The sequence below is a fragment of the Taudactylus pleione genome, unplaced genomic scaffold, assembly GCF_031769625.1.
Source record: "Taudactylus pleione unplaced genomic scaffold, aTauple2 ptg000019l, whole genome shotgun sequence".
Classification (NCBI taxonomy): domain Eukaryota; kingdom Metazoa; phylum Chordata; class Amphibia; order Anura; family Myobatrachidae; genus Taudactylus; species Taudactylus pleione.
The window spans coordinates 11,550,596-11,565,762 of NW_028284421.1; the positions used below are offsets into that span (position 1 = coordinate 11,550,596).

The 15,167-nt window shown below is 48.5% G+C and overlaps 1 protein-coding gene across 10 annotated transcripts in view; it reads left to right on the top strand.

Annotated features, from left to right (window-relative positions):
- TJP1 (tight junction protein 1) overlaps window positions 1-15,167 on the top strand; it is a 423,870-nt gene that overhangs the window by 339,142 nt on the left and 69,561 nt on the right. For all 10 annotated transcript variants that reach the window (XM_088445442.1, XM_088445452.1, XM_088445464.1 and 7 more), the window contains 2 exons: window positions 2,499-2,778; window positions 10,050-10,153. In XM_088445442.1, the coding sequence (XP_088301568.1) occupies window positions 2,499-2,778; window positions 10,050-10,153 (384 nt within the window). The remainder of the gene's footprint in view (window positions 1-2,498; window positions 2,779-10,049; window positions 10,154-15,167) is intronic.

Below are 15,167 nucleotides of genomic sequence, written 5' to 3' on the forward strand. Positions count from 1 at the left end.
AAGCGGAGCTTCCAATAAATATCTTGGAACTCCGTGCGGTCTTCAATGCTCTCCAGCAGGCACAGCGGTTTCTCCAGGGTCGCCCGGTGCAGGTCCAGTCGGACAACGCTACCACCGTGGCCTACATAAACAGGCAAGGAGGAACTCGCAGTCGGGCGGCTCTCGTAGAGGTCTCTCGGATCCTGGTTTGGGCGGAGCGCTATCTTCCGGCCATATCAGCGGTCTTCATCCCGGGAGTGCTCAATTGGGAGGCGGACTTTCTAAGTCGCCAGGACGTTCATCCGGGGGAGTGGTCCCTGCACCCGGACGTTTTTCAACTACTGGTGGACAGGTGGGGTCTTCCAGAAATCGACCTCATGGCGTCCCGGCACAACAACAAGTTGCCGGTGTACGGGTCTCGCACAAGAGACGAAGGGGCGTCTCTGGTGGATGCTCTGTCCGTCCGGTGGACGTTCCGGTTCGCATACCTGTTCCCTCCGGTCTCCCTTCTTCCACAGGTAATCCGGAAATTCAAACAGGAAGGAGGGACGCTCCTGTTGATAGCTCCCGCGTGGCCCAGACGGCACTGGTTCTCAGACCTTCAGGGTCTGTCCGTGGACATTCCTCTGCGGTTGCCGCTACGACCGGACCTTCTGTCTCAGGGTCCTTGCCTTCACCCGGACCTGACTCGGCTGTCTTTGACGGCGTGGCTGTTGAGACGGCCATGCTGAGGTCCCGGGGGTTTTCCAGCTCTGTGGTGCGTACCATGTTACGAGCTCGGAAACCGTCTTCCGCGAGGATATACCATCGCGTGTGGCATACGTTCTTCCAGTGGTGTCGACCGAGAGGTTATGCACCGCGGGAGTTTCGTCTGTCTCGGATTCTCGCCTTCCTGCAAGCGGGACTAGATCATGGGCTTCGCCTTGCTTCTTTGAAGGTACAGGTTTCGGCCCTATCTGTTTGGTTTCACCGTAGGATTGCTACAATCCCGGATGTGCGCACCTTTATGCAGGGTGTTCTCCGCATTCAGCCGCCCTTTGTTCCACCTGTGGCGCCTTGGGATTTGGCTGTGGTCCTGAGGGCTCTCCAAGGACCGCCGTTTGAACCACTGGGCTCAGTGGATCTTAAATGGCTAACAGCTAAGACTGTTTTCCTTCTGGCCATTGCTTCGGCCAGACGTGTTTCTGAGTTAGGGGCTCTTTCTTGTAGACCCCCTTTCTTGGTTTTTTATGGGAACAGGGCAGTGCTCCGCACTCGGCCCGAGTTTTTTCCCAAAGTTGTTTCCCAGTTTCATATTAACGAGGAAATAGTTGTTCCGGCCTTTAACTCACCGGGTCTTTCCGTGGGTGAGGCCTCTTTGGATGTTGTGCGGGCCTTAAGGACTTATGTTGACCGCGCTTCTTCGTTTAGGAAGTCGGACGCTTTGTTTGTCCTCTTTGGCTTCCGTAAAAAGGGTTGGCCTGCTTCAAAGCAAACTTTGGCAGCCTGGATCCGTATGGCTATTTCTGAAGCTTATCTTCATGAAGGCCTACCGGTCCCTTCTTCTCTGAAGGCTCATTCCACTAGGTCTGTGGGTCCTTCGTGGGCAGCTCGACGTGGTGCCTCGGCAGTTCAGATCTGCAAGGCTGCTACGTGGTCTTCTGTCCATACCTTCGTGAGGTATTACAGGTTTGACACCTTCGCCTCTCAGGATGCTTCCTTCGGGCGGCGGATTCTCCTTTCTGCACAGGAGCGTCCCCACCCTTAAAGGATACTGCTTTGGGACATCCCCAAGGTATCCTGTGGATACCCTATGGACCCTGAAGTAGAAAATATGAGATATGGTAAGAACTTACCCTTGTTATCTCTATTTCTACGAAGTCCATAGGGTTCCACAGGACTCCCACCCTGTCGCACCTGTGCTGCAGATGGGCTTTGCTCTGGTCACCGGTTTTCCGTCTCCCTCTGGTGAGAATGTGATTCTTGTATGTGTCCAGATCTTTGTTCTCTCTCTTCCTTCTCCTCCTCCGGCCTATGGCTTGGTAACTAACTGAGGTGCCTTGGCCCGGGGGCGGGGTATAGGAGGGGGACCTAGTGCATCCTGGGAGGCTGAAAGCTTAACTCTTTGGTGCCCTGCGACTGACGTCACACCTATACCCCAAGGTATCCTGTGGAACCCTATGGACTTCGTAGAAATAGAGATAACAAGGGTAAGTTCTTACCATATCTCATATTTTTATAGTTGTTTTGAACTTGGCACTTAAGGTTAAGAGCATCTGTGTTCAGAGTTGCAGACATAACTTGTAGCTTGAGTATAAGCCAATTCATAATTTCTACTTGATTTTAGCCTTTGTGTAATGTTAGGTAGCTTGAGGGCATATTTATAGTTGTCTGGCTCTCTGGATTATGTGTTGTGGTTATCTTGAGAAAATATTTTTATTTTAGTATATCTAATATAATACTAATAAGTCATGCAGTTTTGTGTTCTGTTTTATCTAAACTGCCATATTACTTAAGTGTCTTCATCAACTCTAATACAGACTATACGACGGAAGAAAAAAGTGCAGCTTCCAGTGGCTCGTCCTGACCCAGAGCCAGTGTCTGACCATGAGGAGGACAGCTATGAGGATGAGGTGCCTGATCAGAGAAGTGCCCATAGTGGCCCTGGTGCCAGCAGGAGGAGTGAAAAGAGTTGGGTTAGGGACAGAAGTGCCAGCAGAGAGAGAAGTTTGTCACCCAGATCAGACAGAAGATCCGTTGCTTCCAGTCAACCTCCAAAACCTACCAAAGTGACCTTGGTGAAATCCAGAAAAAATGAAGGTGTGTTCTTACCACAGTTTTATACATGGGTCCGGATTTAGATAGCCGCAAAATATTTTCGCATGTGCGAATTCTCCATAGACAGAAACTGGCGAAAGGTTTTTACCATCTCAGAGCAGTTGTGCAAAATCCTTATTTTTGGCTAAAAATGTGGGGACTAGGTTCAGAACCCCTTGGACATCCACCCCAAATTACACATTCATTTTTTTCATTAGCTTATTTTGGCCAATAATGATATGTTATTTTTAGTGTGAAAAAATGTAAATAGTTGGAAAATGGATTTCAAGTATTGGGTCTGGTATTTTGGTGGGCTGTATGGATGGGACATGTCTTTTAAACATAATGGTGCCCACAGACATAGTGATGTGCTCACGATCAGCCGATGTGTACGATTTCCCTTGAAACTCTCCTCGGCAGCTGTGCACACGGTTTGGTGTCCAATCTTCATACGATCTCTCCTGCATCCAGACTTTTTACTGTGTATCATGTCCTAGATTGTCAGATCTGCCCTACTGCACGGCAGATCTGACGATGCGATGTGCGACCAGCGGGGACGCGCATCGCATTGTGATCGTTAGTGGGGACTCACAATTTACTCAGGATTTAGCCATATTTTACACGATCTGTTGTTCCAATGTGTTGGAATCGGCCAGATCGGGTAAAATACACCTGGTGTATGTTTAACATTTTTTAAAAGTGCACTTTTTGGACACACACATATTCTTGCACCCATTTTATTATACCCCTAATTTAACTGGAGCATTTTTTTGGGCCAAAAAAAAAATTCCTTTTTGTCATTTTTCCACTGTTATATAGATATTTGTTTAACAGCCATTAGACACAATTTAAGAACCCCAAACACTTTTATTAGGGCCACTAATACACTTCTATTTCGTATGTCAGTTAGGCTTTTTATGGGGTACAGACAAATTTCCCCAAAATGAGCTGTAGTTTTCGCAGGTTACTCCACGAACAGTTTTTGCGTCTTTCTACTTCAGGGTCCATAGGGTATCCACAGGATACCTTGGGGGGTATAGGTGATGACGTCAGTCTTCAGGCACCACAGAGTTAAAGTTTTCAGCCTCCCAGGATGCATCTGGGTCCCTCTCCTATACCCCGCCCCCGGGCCAAGGCATCTCAGTTTCGTTGGTGCCTGGCCAGAGTCTGAGGCACTGTGCAGAGGGGGGGGCTGTGAAGAGCCCCTGAAGTTTCTTTTAAAGGCAGCGCTGGCTGCACATCTGGGAGTACAGCATGGACAGTCAGTACTGACGTCCATGCTGTCTCCCCTACACCCCGCCGGTACCAGAACGCCGGTACTGATCCGGGGATGCTGGTAGACATCTGGGGTCACGGCTAGCAGTGTCCCCAGATGTTTTGGACCATGGCCGGATCCAAGGGGATAGCAGGTAAGCAGCGGGGTCCCGCGGTGGGTCCCCGCTGGTCACATGGTCCTGAGTCCCCAGGCAGGGGGCTCCCTGGGGACTGGCTGCAGCGTGGAGCCAGGCGACCAACCTGCACTTCCACTACCCCCTGGGACAGCGGGCCGCTGCTGAGCGGCATGCGCTGCGGCGTCCCAGGGGTTAAATGCATGCCAGGGGAGCGCGCCTCCCCTGCTGCACACAGCCTCTCTGCTCTGCCTGATTGGCCACAGTGTGTCAGCTGTCCTCCCCAGGCCGGCCTCCTTCATCCTCTGCTCCTCGGTGGCCATCTTTAAAGCATGGTGAACGCTGCTGGAAGCCTGTGAGCGGTGGCATTGCGGTCTGGGTCCCCCAGCATACCTCTCCTCTGTTTGTTACAGGTCAGTGTATGCAGCGCTGAGTCCTACCAACCTGAGGGTCTGAGTAGTTGAGAACCAGCGCTAATAGTGCAGGGATTTGTTTCTTCTGCATTGTATGTGACTGAACTGCTAGCCTGCTGTCTGTACTTTCACTTTCTACTGTCAGCTTTATTACTGTCCCTGATCTTGCTCTGCTCAAAGCCCTTGCGGTGCGCGGTGTGCAGGGTGTTATTCACACTATACCAATACGTATAGGTGTGAGTGTCACATACTTACCATCATGTCTGAGACTGACTTTCCTCTCCAGCTCATGTGTACTAAATGTAAGGTACCAATAGCGGAGGGGGAGGGTAACGCGGAGGAGTTATGTCCCCAGTGCCTGGCACTGTCACGGCCGATTATGGTCACGGTCCCGGTACAGGAACCTCCCTGGGCTTGTTTCGCTAAGGCGCTTATAACCCTTGTGGGCCAGCTAGCTCCGCTACCTGCGTTTACCCAGACTGGTTTGTCCCAGCAGTCAGTGGTGTCGTCACCCATGCGGGAGTTCCCAAGACAATTGATGGTACCCCACAGTCTCCCTGTCCCTTCCCAGGTTTCTCCAGAGCCTGCGTGGGTTAATACTCTAACTACATTGGTTCAGCATTTGTCCGATGTTTTACAGGGGGAGTCTGTGTTGCGGCCTCATAATGGCCGGTGGCGTCTTTATCTGCTCCTTATGGGGATGACGATGAGACGTCAGATGGTGGGGAGATTCTGGATCTATCTGACCAAGAACCTCTCCGTACCAAAGAGCCGGACGCTAAGTCCAAGGTGTATATCCCTGGTCTTATTCGAGCGGTCCACTCGGCTTTAGTTATTGAGGATATTGATCCTTTGGTGGCCACATTCATATATGCCTTTTTAAGGATATTAAGGGTGAGGCTACGGTGTTCCCTCTTTCTGATCAATTAGTGGATCATTTAGAGGAGGCGTGGAAAAATCCAGATAAACGGTTTCAGCCCCAGAGGCGCTTAGCCGTGGCTTATCCGTTTGCGGTCAATTATTTTTCTAAGCGGGATCCCCTACGCAAGTGGATTCACATGTCACACGCCTAGTCAAAAGTGCCACGTTGCCTATGCCTTTGATGTCATCCTTGAAGAATGTCACTGACCGCAAGGTGGAGATCTGCCTCAAATCCATTTATTCCCTTGCAGGGAAGCATCCAGACCGGCTCTGGCCATGTGTTGGGTAGCCAGAGCTATGGAGCGCTGGGCGGATAATTTGGAGGCGTCTTTGGACTCTGACTGTTCGGCTGAACAGACCGAGTTGGTGGGCAATCTCCGAGACTCGGCCACTTACATTAATGAAGCGGCCTTAGATATTTGTATGCTCACCTCTAGGATCTCCTCTGCAGCCGTGGCTGCTCGTCGCACCTTATGGTTGCGTTCTTGGAAAGCGGACGCGGATTCCAAAAAGGGATTAGAAGGTCTGGACAGGTACTATTTGGTCCAGATCTGGACAAAATTGTAGTTACGTTGGCAGCAGCAAAATCTGCATGTCTTCCGTCTGCTACGATTCCTTCTAGTGCTGGTGGGTCGTCCTTTCGGCCTCGCAGGGCCCAAGGTAGGCCTAAAGTACAGTCCTTTCCACGGCAGGCGCGGACCAAGAAATTGTCCAAGCCCAAGAAACAGGTCTGGAGTACCAGATGTCCGGCTCCTAGGTCAGATAACAAACCTGCGGCCTGACGGTCCAGGCCTCCTTTTGGGGGACCCCAAAGTGGGGGGCGCCTGCTTCAGTTCGCCCAGTGCTGGTCGAGGACTACGACAGACACTTGGGTTCAGGAGTTGGTCTCTCACGGGTATGCCCTCTCCTTTCGGGACAGGCCTTCCGCTAGACTAGAGCAAAGCCTCGGAACTGCGGAAGGTTTTGCACATTATGCTCCAGGCCGGAGTTTCAGTGCATGTTCCAATTTCCCAGAGGGGCCTGGGTTTCTATTCCATTCTAATTTTGGTACAGAAACCCAATGGGTCTTACCGTTCAATACTAAACTTGAAGGCGCTCAACAAGTCCTTGAGGGTGCCTCTGTTTCGGATGGAGACCCTGCGGTCCATTATTCTGGCGCTGGAGCCTGGGGACTACATGGTGTCATTGGACATCCAGGACGCTTACCTGCATGTCCCTATTCTTTTGCGCCATCAGCAGTTCCTCAGATTTGCAATCTGCAACGAACATTTCCAGTTCCGGGCACTGCCTTTTGGCCTGGTGACTGCTCCACGGGTATTCACCAAGGTCATGGCGGTCATGGCGGCTCTCCTGCGGACGCAGGGAGTCCGACTGCTGCCTTATCTGGACGACCTCCTGTTTATAGCGGGGTCTCCAGAGCTTCTTTTACACCATCTGGATCTGACGATTGCGGTACTGCAACGTCACGGCTGGTTGACAAACTGGCAGAGGTCCACTCTCACCCCGTCTCAGAGGATCCTGCACCTCGGGGCCTTATTGGACTCCAGGCAGCAGTGGATCTTTGTGACGGAGGAAAAGATCCTTGCTTTGTAGTTGAGGGTGCGCAGTTGTCTGCAGTGTCGTTGAGTGTCGATACACTTTGCAAAGAGGTTATTGGGCTCAATGGTGTCGGTATTCGACATGGTGGAGTACGCCCAATTTCACTCTAAACCTCTGCTGCTATTGATCCGGTCCAGATGGAATGGATTGCCTCAGTGTCTCAAGTCCCAGACGATGGGGCTCACTCCGGATGTTCGCCTGTCTCTAACCTGGTGTTTGCAGACGACCCACCTCAACAAGGGTCGCCCGTTCTGGGTGGCGAACTGGGTCCTGTTAACAACGGACGCCAGGTCCCCGCTGCTGGGGAGCTGTCACGGGTCCACACTTGTTTCAGGGCAGGTGGACTCTGGCACTAGCGGAGCTTCCAATAAACATTTTGGACCTCCATGCGGTGTCAAGAGCTCTCCAGCGGGCACAGCCGGTTCTCCAGGGTCACCCTGTGCAGGTCCCGTCGGACAGCGCCACCACGGTGGCCTATTTAAACCAGCAAGGGGGAACCGGGAGAGTGGTCTTTACATCAGGACGTCTTTCGGAGTCTGGTGGACAAGTGGGGTCTTCCAGAGATAGACCTCATGGCATCCCGGCACAACAACAAGTTGCCGGTGTACGGGTCTCGAACATGAGACGAAAAGGCGTCTCTGGTGTATGCCCTGTCCGTCGAGTAGACGTTCCAGTTTGCCTACCTTTTCCCTCCGTTTTCCCTTCTTCCGCGGGTATTACGGAAATTCAAATCAAGAAGGAGGTATAATACTGTTGATAGCTCCCGAGTGGCCCAGATGGCACTGGTTCTCAGACCTCCAGAGTCTGTCAGTAGACGTTCCTCTGAGGTTACCATTACGACCGAATCTGCTGTCACAGGGTCCTTGTCTTCACCCGGACCTGACTCGGTGTGGCTGTTGAAACGGTCATGCTAAGGTCCAGAGGGTTTTTCTGGCTCCGTGGTGCAAACCATACTAAGAGCTCGTAAACCTTCCTCGGCAAGAATCTACCATCGTGTGTGGCATACTTTCTTCCGGTGGTGTAGACCTAGAGGGTATTCCCTTAGGGAGTTCCGCCTGTCTGGGGTGTTGGCTTTCCTACAGGCTGGACTGGATTATGGGCTTCGCCTGGCTTCTCTGAAAGTGCAGGTGTCTGCCCTGTCAGTCTGGTTTCATCGTAGGATTGCTGCGCTCTCTGATGTGCACACCTTTATGCGAGGTGTTCTTCGCATTCAGCCACCTTTTGTTCCACCGGTGGCGCCTTGGAATTGGGCTGTGGTCCTGAGAGTTCTCCAGGGACCGCCGTTTGAACCACTGGACTCAGTGGACTTTAAATGGCTTACAGCTAAAACCATATTCCTTCTGGCCATTGCCTCAGCCAGAAGGGTTTCGGATTTAGGGGTTCTCTCTTGTAGACCCCCTTTTCTGATTTTTCATAGGAATAGGGCGGTGCTTCGCACTCGTCCGGGATTCCTTCCCGAAGTGGTATCCAGTTTTCACATCAATGAAGAAATTGTTGTGCCGGCTTTCAATTCACCTGGACTTTCAGTGGGTGACGCCACTTGGGATGTTGTGCGGGTATTGAGAATTTATGTTGACCGCACTTTATCTTTTAGGAAGTCGGACGCCTTGTTTGTCCTCTATGGCTTCCGTAAAAAGGGTTGGCCTGCTTCAAAGTAGACTTTGGCAGGCTGGATTCGTATGGCAATTTCAGAAGCTTATCTTCATGAAGGTCTTCCAGTTCCCTCCTTGGTGAGGGCTCATTCCAATAGGTCTGTGGGTCCTTCGTTTGCAGCTAGACGTGGTGCCTCTGCAGTTCAGATCTGCAAGGCTGCTACGTAGTCTTCTGTCTATACCTTTGTGAGGTATTACGCTTTTGACACCTTTGCCTCTCAGGATGCTTCCTTCGGGCGGCGGATTCTCCTCTCAGCACAGGAGCGTCCCCACCCTTAAAGGATACTGCTTTGGGACATCCCCAAGGTATCCTGTGGATACCCTATGGACCCTGAAGTAGAAAATATGAGATATGGTAAGAACTTACCCTTGTTATCTCTATTTCTACGAAGTCCATAGGGTTCCACAGGACTCCCGCCCTGTCGCACCTGTACTGCAGATGGGCTTTATTCTGGTCACCGGTTTTTCCGTCTCCCTATGGTGAGAATGTGATTCTTGTGAGTGTCCAGATTTTTTTCTTCTCTCTATTTCTTCTCCTCCTCCGGCCTATGGCTTGTGACGTAACTGAGATGCCTTGGCCCGGGGGCGGGGTATAGGAGAGGGACCCAGATGCATCCTGGGAGGCTGAAAACTTTAACTCTGTGGTGCCTGAAGACTGACGTCATCACCTATACCCCCCAAGGTATCCTGTGGAACCCTATGGACTTCGTAGAAATAGAGATAACAAGGGTAAGTTCTTACCATATCTCATATTTTTGTAATAGAATAGTGCAAAAAACAGGAGCGCGCATAGACAGAAGACGCTAAAATATTGCACCAAACACGCAAAATTACCAACATCAAGTTTTCGCTTTATCGCGTCTATTGAATTTCACCCATGGTCTCTTGTCTTCCAAAATCCTTAATTTTCTTTACTTGAACCTTTATGCATATTCTTGTCTTTATGGATCTGATATTCAGTAGTTCAAAATCTCTTCTCATTTTTACATTTCAAACATTTTATAGTTTTTCGTAGTTTTAGTATTTTTATTATATCCCCCAGATGTATTTGTGTATATATGTAAAATGCAAGCCTGTGTGTGTGTTAATTATTTGTAATTATACAGCCAAGAATTTGATGTCCCCTAAGATAATACAAATGAGAACGCTTCATTTTACTAATTTGGTTTCTTTTTCACTCGATCCTATTCCCATGAATAGACCATTTATGTAGTATATTTGTGTATAGTGGTCATTTGTAATCATCTGCTAGTGTGCTTCTGTATAAACATGACTTCATGTTGTGTGTGATTTTCTTGCAGAATATGGTTTAAGGTTAGCCAGCCACATTTTTGTAAAAGAAATCTCCCAAGATAGTCTGGCAGCGAAAGATGGAAATATCCAGGAAGGCGACGTTGTACTTAAGGTATAATATAATACTTTGTTTTACTCACATTTCTTTGATGTCTTATTTCTGTGATTTCATTCACAAATTTCACAATAGTAAATGTCTCATGGTTCTTTATCTATAATATGAATTGTTTAAGAAACGTCACCTTAATGGCATTTAAAACAGTTTCCTTGATTAGACTACTGGTGTGTGGCTGAGATTGTTTTTCCATGGTAATCGTCACATTATCTCATTGATTAGTGTTTCTTTGCAGTAGTATTATGCTTCCTCGCTACAGGGATTATTAAAAAAAAAAATGTGTGTGTATATATATGTGTATATATATATGTGTGTGTGTATATATATATATATCTCCTTCATCCACTAGGGGACACTGGAGTTCAAGACAGTGGGGTATAGACGGTGGTAGAGCAGAGCCTGCCACTTTAAATAATTCTGAAGTGTGACTGGCTCCTCCCCCTCTATGCCCCATCAGCCCCAGTTTTTAGAATGTGCCCGAGAGAGCCGGTCACATAGGGCTGAGCTCCAGCCCACTCTTAGTATTTTTTCTTTTATTTCAACTTTATTTTAATTTCTAGCTTTCACAAAGCATTGAGGACAGGCTGACAGAGTACTGCGTCTGTCAGCCTGCTACATGGAGGCATCAGGAGACCCGCCACCACTAAAAAAGAGTGCGTGTCGGAGTCCCAGGCACCCTGGCAGTAGCTCAGGGAGGACACGCCACAGCTTAATATAGAGGCTGTGTCCGTGCTTCCGAATGCCTAGCCGCAGCCCTGATGCCAGCAGTGGTAAGTATAGCTCTATTCCCCTTATGGGGAACGGAGTTTAATCAGTATATACCACCTCCCAGGCTCAGGTGGTATATACTGTAGTATAACCCCTCCTGGAATCCTGTTATAACGCCGCTAGCGTTATTACAAGGGGCGGATACATGTACAGGGAGACTGTTCAGACAGTCTGTAATGTTGCTGCCTAGCAGCGAGCCCTGATATCCCTGCACTGATCGCTGTCTGACTAAATAGAGCTGACAGCGCTCTGTTTGTCAGCTCTCACGAGAGCCGAATCCTCCCTCTTCTCTATCCCCACGGGGAGGGAGCCTGCCGCGTCCCGCTACTCCCATAAGGGAGTCTACATTGCGCAGCAGCGCGGCTGTTCCCTGCAGCGCTGGTGCTTGAAGAAGCACTGGCGCTGGCTTCTGCAGGGGGAGGAGCACAGCCGCCGGAGAGCGAGGCTGTTATTCACAGCGCTCTCGGCTGCTGGTTGCGGCGCCGGTGCTTGTATGAAGATTGCACCGGCGCTGGCTACAATTGACCGCATGGCGGGGCTTAGGGAGCTGCTCAGCGCGGCTGCTCCCTGCCGCGCTGGTGCTTGTAGAAGCGCTGGCTTCTGCACACAGCCGCCGGAGAGCGAGGCTGTTATTCACAGCGCTCTCGGCTGCTGGTTGCGGCGCCGGTGCTTGTATGAAGATGCATCGGCGCTGGCTATTACGTTCCCGCTCCCCCACTCGCATTATGCCTGCTATACCAGCCATTGTTTGCGCCCCAGCCGCTTATTGATATGGGGCGGAGTCTAGTCCATGCTGGCGTGCACAAGATGCCGCCATTACCTCCAACGGGGCTTATTGCCAGCATCTCCTGCATCCTCACTCTGGAGTTCTGTGGGGGGTGCAACCCTTAACAGGGTTGTGGGTTTTATTCCCAGTACGGACCTAGCTGTTTGGAGTTTGTATGTTCTCCCTGTGCTTGCACTCTCCCGTTTTTTTTTCTTTACTTAAACCTACAGCACCTGGTCTTATTAGGTTTAACGGCACAACTGTGGAGTTTGTAATTTAACCTGCAGTCTATATATATTGCACGTCGGTAGTTCCCCTACGGAACTGGGCAGTGTACTGGTTTAATATTATATTTAAAAAAAAAAAAAAGAATGAAGCACAGGGAGGAACATGCCACAGCCTAATATAGAGGTTGTGTCCATGCCACTTTGCCCACCACATATCTATCAGCGCCTACGGCCACACGCCCGATCTCGTCTGATCTTGGACGCTAAGCAGCGCCAGGCCTGGTTAGTACTTGGATGGGAGACCGCCTGGGTATACCAGGTGCAGCAGGCTTATTACATTGAACATCTGGGGCAAATATGCTTGATGTGTAACAGAATAATGCAGTGTGTTTCTTGCATCTATAGCTGCCAGAGATCACTCTGCCTAAATGTGTATAGTATGCATAGTCGGGGCCACTGTTCTGGCTGCTGCCAGAAATTACGGTTATTGCATATCTTTAACTCAAGGTTACAAAAAGGGTGCGTCCCATCCTCAGGCTTATGCCTCACATTGGCTCACCTTAAGAATGAGCCGTACTCTTCTCATGCATATATGTGGCTGCACATATGTTAAATCTCTACAGCCTTCGGTGTTTACCTTAGAAGGTATGCATCTGTGCATCTATATGGATTTATATCTTATTTATTCCCTTCGGCAGCACACACAACACGAAGTAGTAACATATGGCCGTTGTGGTGGTTGGCATTGCTGTCTCACATCACTGAGGTCATCTTTTGATATCCATCATCTGGAGCCAGAAGGGCACACTTGATAAGGCGAGTACACCGGTAACGGAAGGGTCCCAGGATCGCAATCAGTCTGGGATAGTACGTTGCTAACATTTCCTGCCCCAACGCCGTAGCAGAATGACAGCCACGCGCGGCACATGAGCAGTCTCCCTGCGTGGAGGTAAGCCACATGTATGTATATACTTGTATTTTAAACTAAACCCGGGGTTAAGACCTGGGGCTCAGTTCCTTCCATGGCTCTAACTATTGCCCATGTTATATTTTTCAAATTATATCGTCACCTACTAATCTTGTATGTAGGTACGCGTAGGCATGTGGGGATTTGTGTGTGTATGTATGTATATATATATATATATATGTATATATATATATATATACATATATATATATATTTATGTATGTATGTGTATATATATATATATGTGTGTGTGTATGTATGTATATATATATATATATATATATAGCTTCTTATCCTTACCATTAAAGCAGGGGTAGGATATGTTCTTCTCAGTTTTATGTCTGATACCTAGCATATTTAAAGAGGATGCTGCGATGAGAGGCTGGACTCTCCTGATCCGGTAGTTTGTTCTATAACTCCGCTTACACCATCTCTCCCTAGGGATTGGGTGGTGTGTGTATATGTATATAATTATGGATATGTGTAGGTATGCCTATACTTCCACAATCATTAAGGTACATATTATTCCACGTCTGGAAAGCTGCCAGGGTTTACCAGAAGCTGTCTGTTATATCCATACATATTATATGGTGGCTCTATAGACTAGAGTCATGTTCTGCAGCTTACATAGGATAGTCACAGGCTCCTACGGCATTGCTTCTAGATGGACTCTATACATGTCCTGGGTCCTTCCTGTATGTCCACACATGTATATAAGGATATGTACTTACACCCGCCTCGGGTTATAGTCCTGTTTCCATCAGTCTATATCTACGGCGTCCACTTCGGGGGACCTATTAATTACAACTACACTCTAGAGCGCAGTTAGTAACCAACTTGTAAGACACTAGGAATGCAGTGTGTGTATATATAGATATAGCATGCTGATCTCCTATTGCGGGATATATGTGTGTGTGTGTGTGTGTGTGTGTATATATGTATATGTATGTAGCGTGCTGATTTCCTGGTGCAGGAGTTTGACAACTGACTTACTATGTCGGTACTAACTCTTCCTTTCAAAGAGTTTGCCTTTTCATGCAGCTATGTTTATGTGTGTGTATGTGTATATATACTGATATATTCCCGTTCCTTGTATGAATTTTCCTAATAATTGGAGAAATCTGTTTTTGGCCCTGACTGGCGTTATCACTACATATATATATATCTCTTCTTACTTGGGATAATTAACGCATTCTATGTCTATGTACAGGTACCTTTCCCAGTATCGATTCTGGTACTTTATATTATTGTCTTGTCGCATATCTCAATAAAATGGGTATCTGATGGTCCCTTGGGTACATTTCCTATCAGTACATAGAGAATCCTGGATCTATTCCATCCTCATGGCTTATTTAGTTAATTTACATGAGGCCTAGGGCCACCCGCCGATATAGGCAGGGTCTGGCCTGGGTTGTATCAGATTGTGGGCGTAATACACACTTCACCATTATAAGTGTTAATGTAAGGATACACTAGCAGACCGTTTTTGGGGTATGTGTAATCTCTATATGGATACATATCCCTAATGGAACAGGCTCAGGTATAGCGTCCTGTTGTACGGTCTTCTTGTCTCCACTAACAATTTGCTAGTTTCTACAGTATTTTCTTCTGCAGCATCTCCAGACTGAAGTCCGTGCTGTAGAGCATTGATCTTTGCCCACTGAGGCTACTCTCTGTACCTGTCATGGTGGGTTGCTGTGAGATGAATAAGGTCAGTGACATTCTACATAGCGTCCAGAGGGCTTCTGGTCGCTCACAGGTAAGCGGGCTTACCCCACTAATACCTCGGAAGATGCTTCCTTTTCATGCATCCTGACATAGCTGTTATTCTCTCTTACGCACCCTAGCTGCTGTCCTGGCAGCCTTCAGTTCTTTTAAATCAGTTGGCTGTACACTTTAGAGCTTTCCTGGTGTGTAGGTGCATAGTTGTAACATTGAGATTTGTGACCCTATTCTACTGGAATCTGTTGGGTTTATGGACTGAAGCGCATCTATGGGCTAATGCACATCTTTACTATAAAGTGTGACAGTCTCTATGTTCCATACAGGGGGCCTGGTTTGTTTCCTGTTCAGTATCTGTTGATAAATTCAGCATACTGACAGGTACCTGAATGGTACCTTCATAGTTGTCCTAGTGCTTTAGCCTTGCGGATGGGATACTTCCCTATATTGGTAACTCTCCCTGGGTGGAGGTGGCATCCGTGCTCTTTTTCTGCTAAGGGTATCCTGGGTGTTTTCATACTATGTTCAGGCCAGTAGTTGGTACTGATTACACTCTACCAT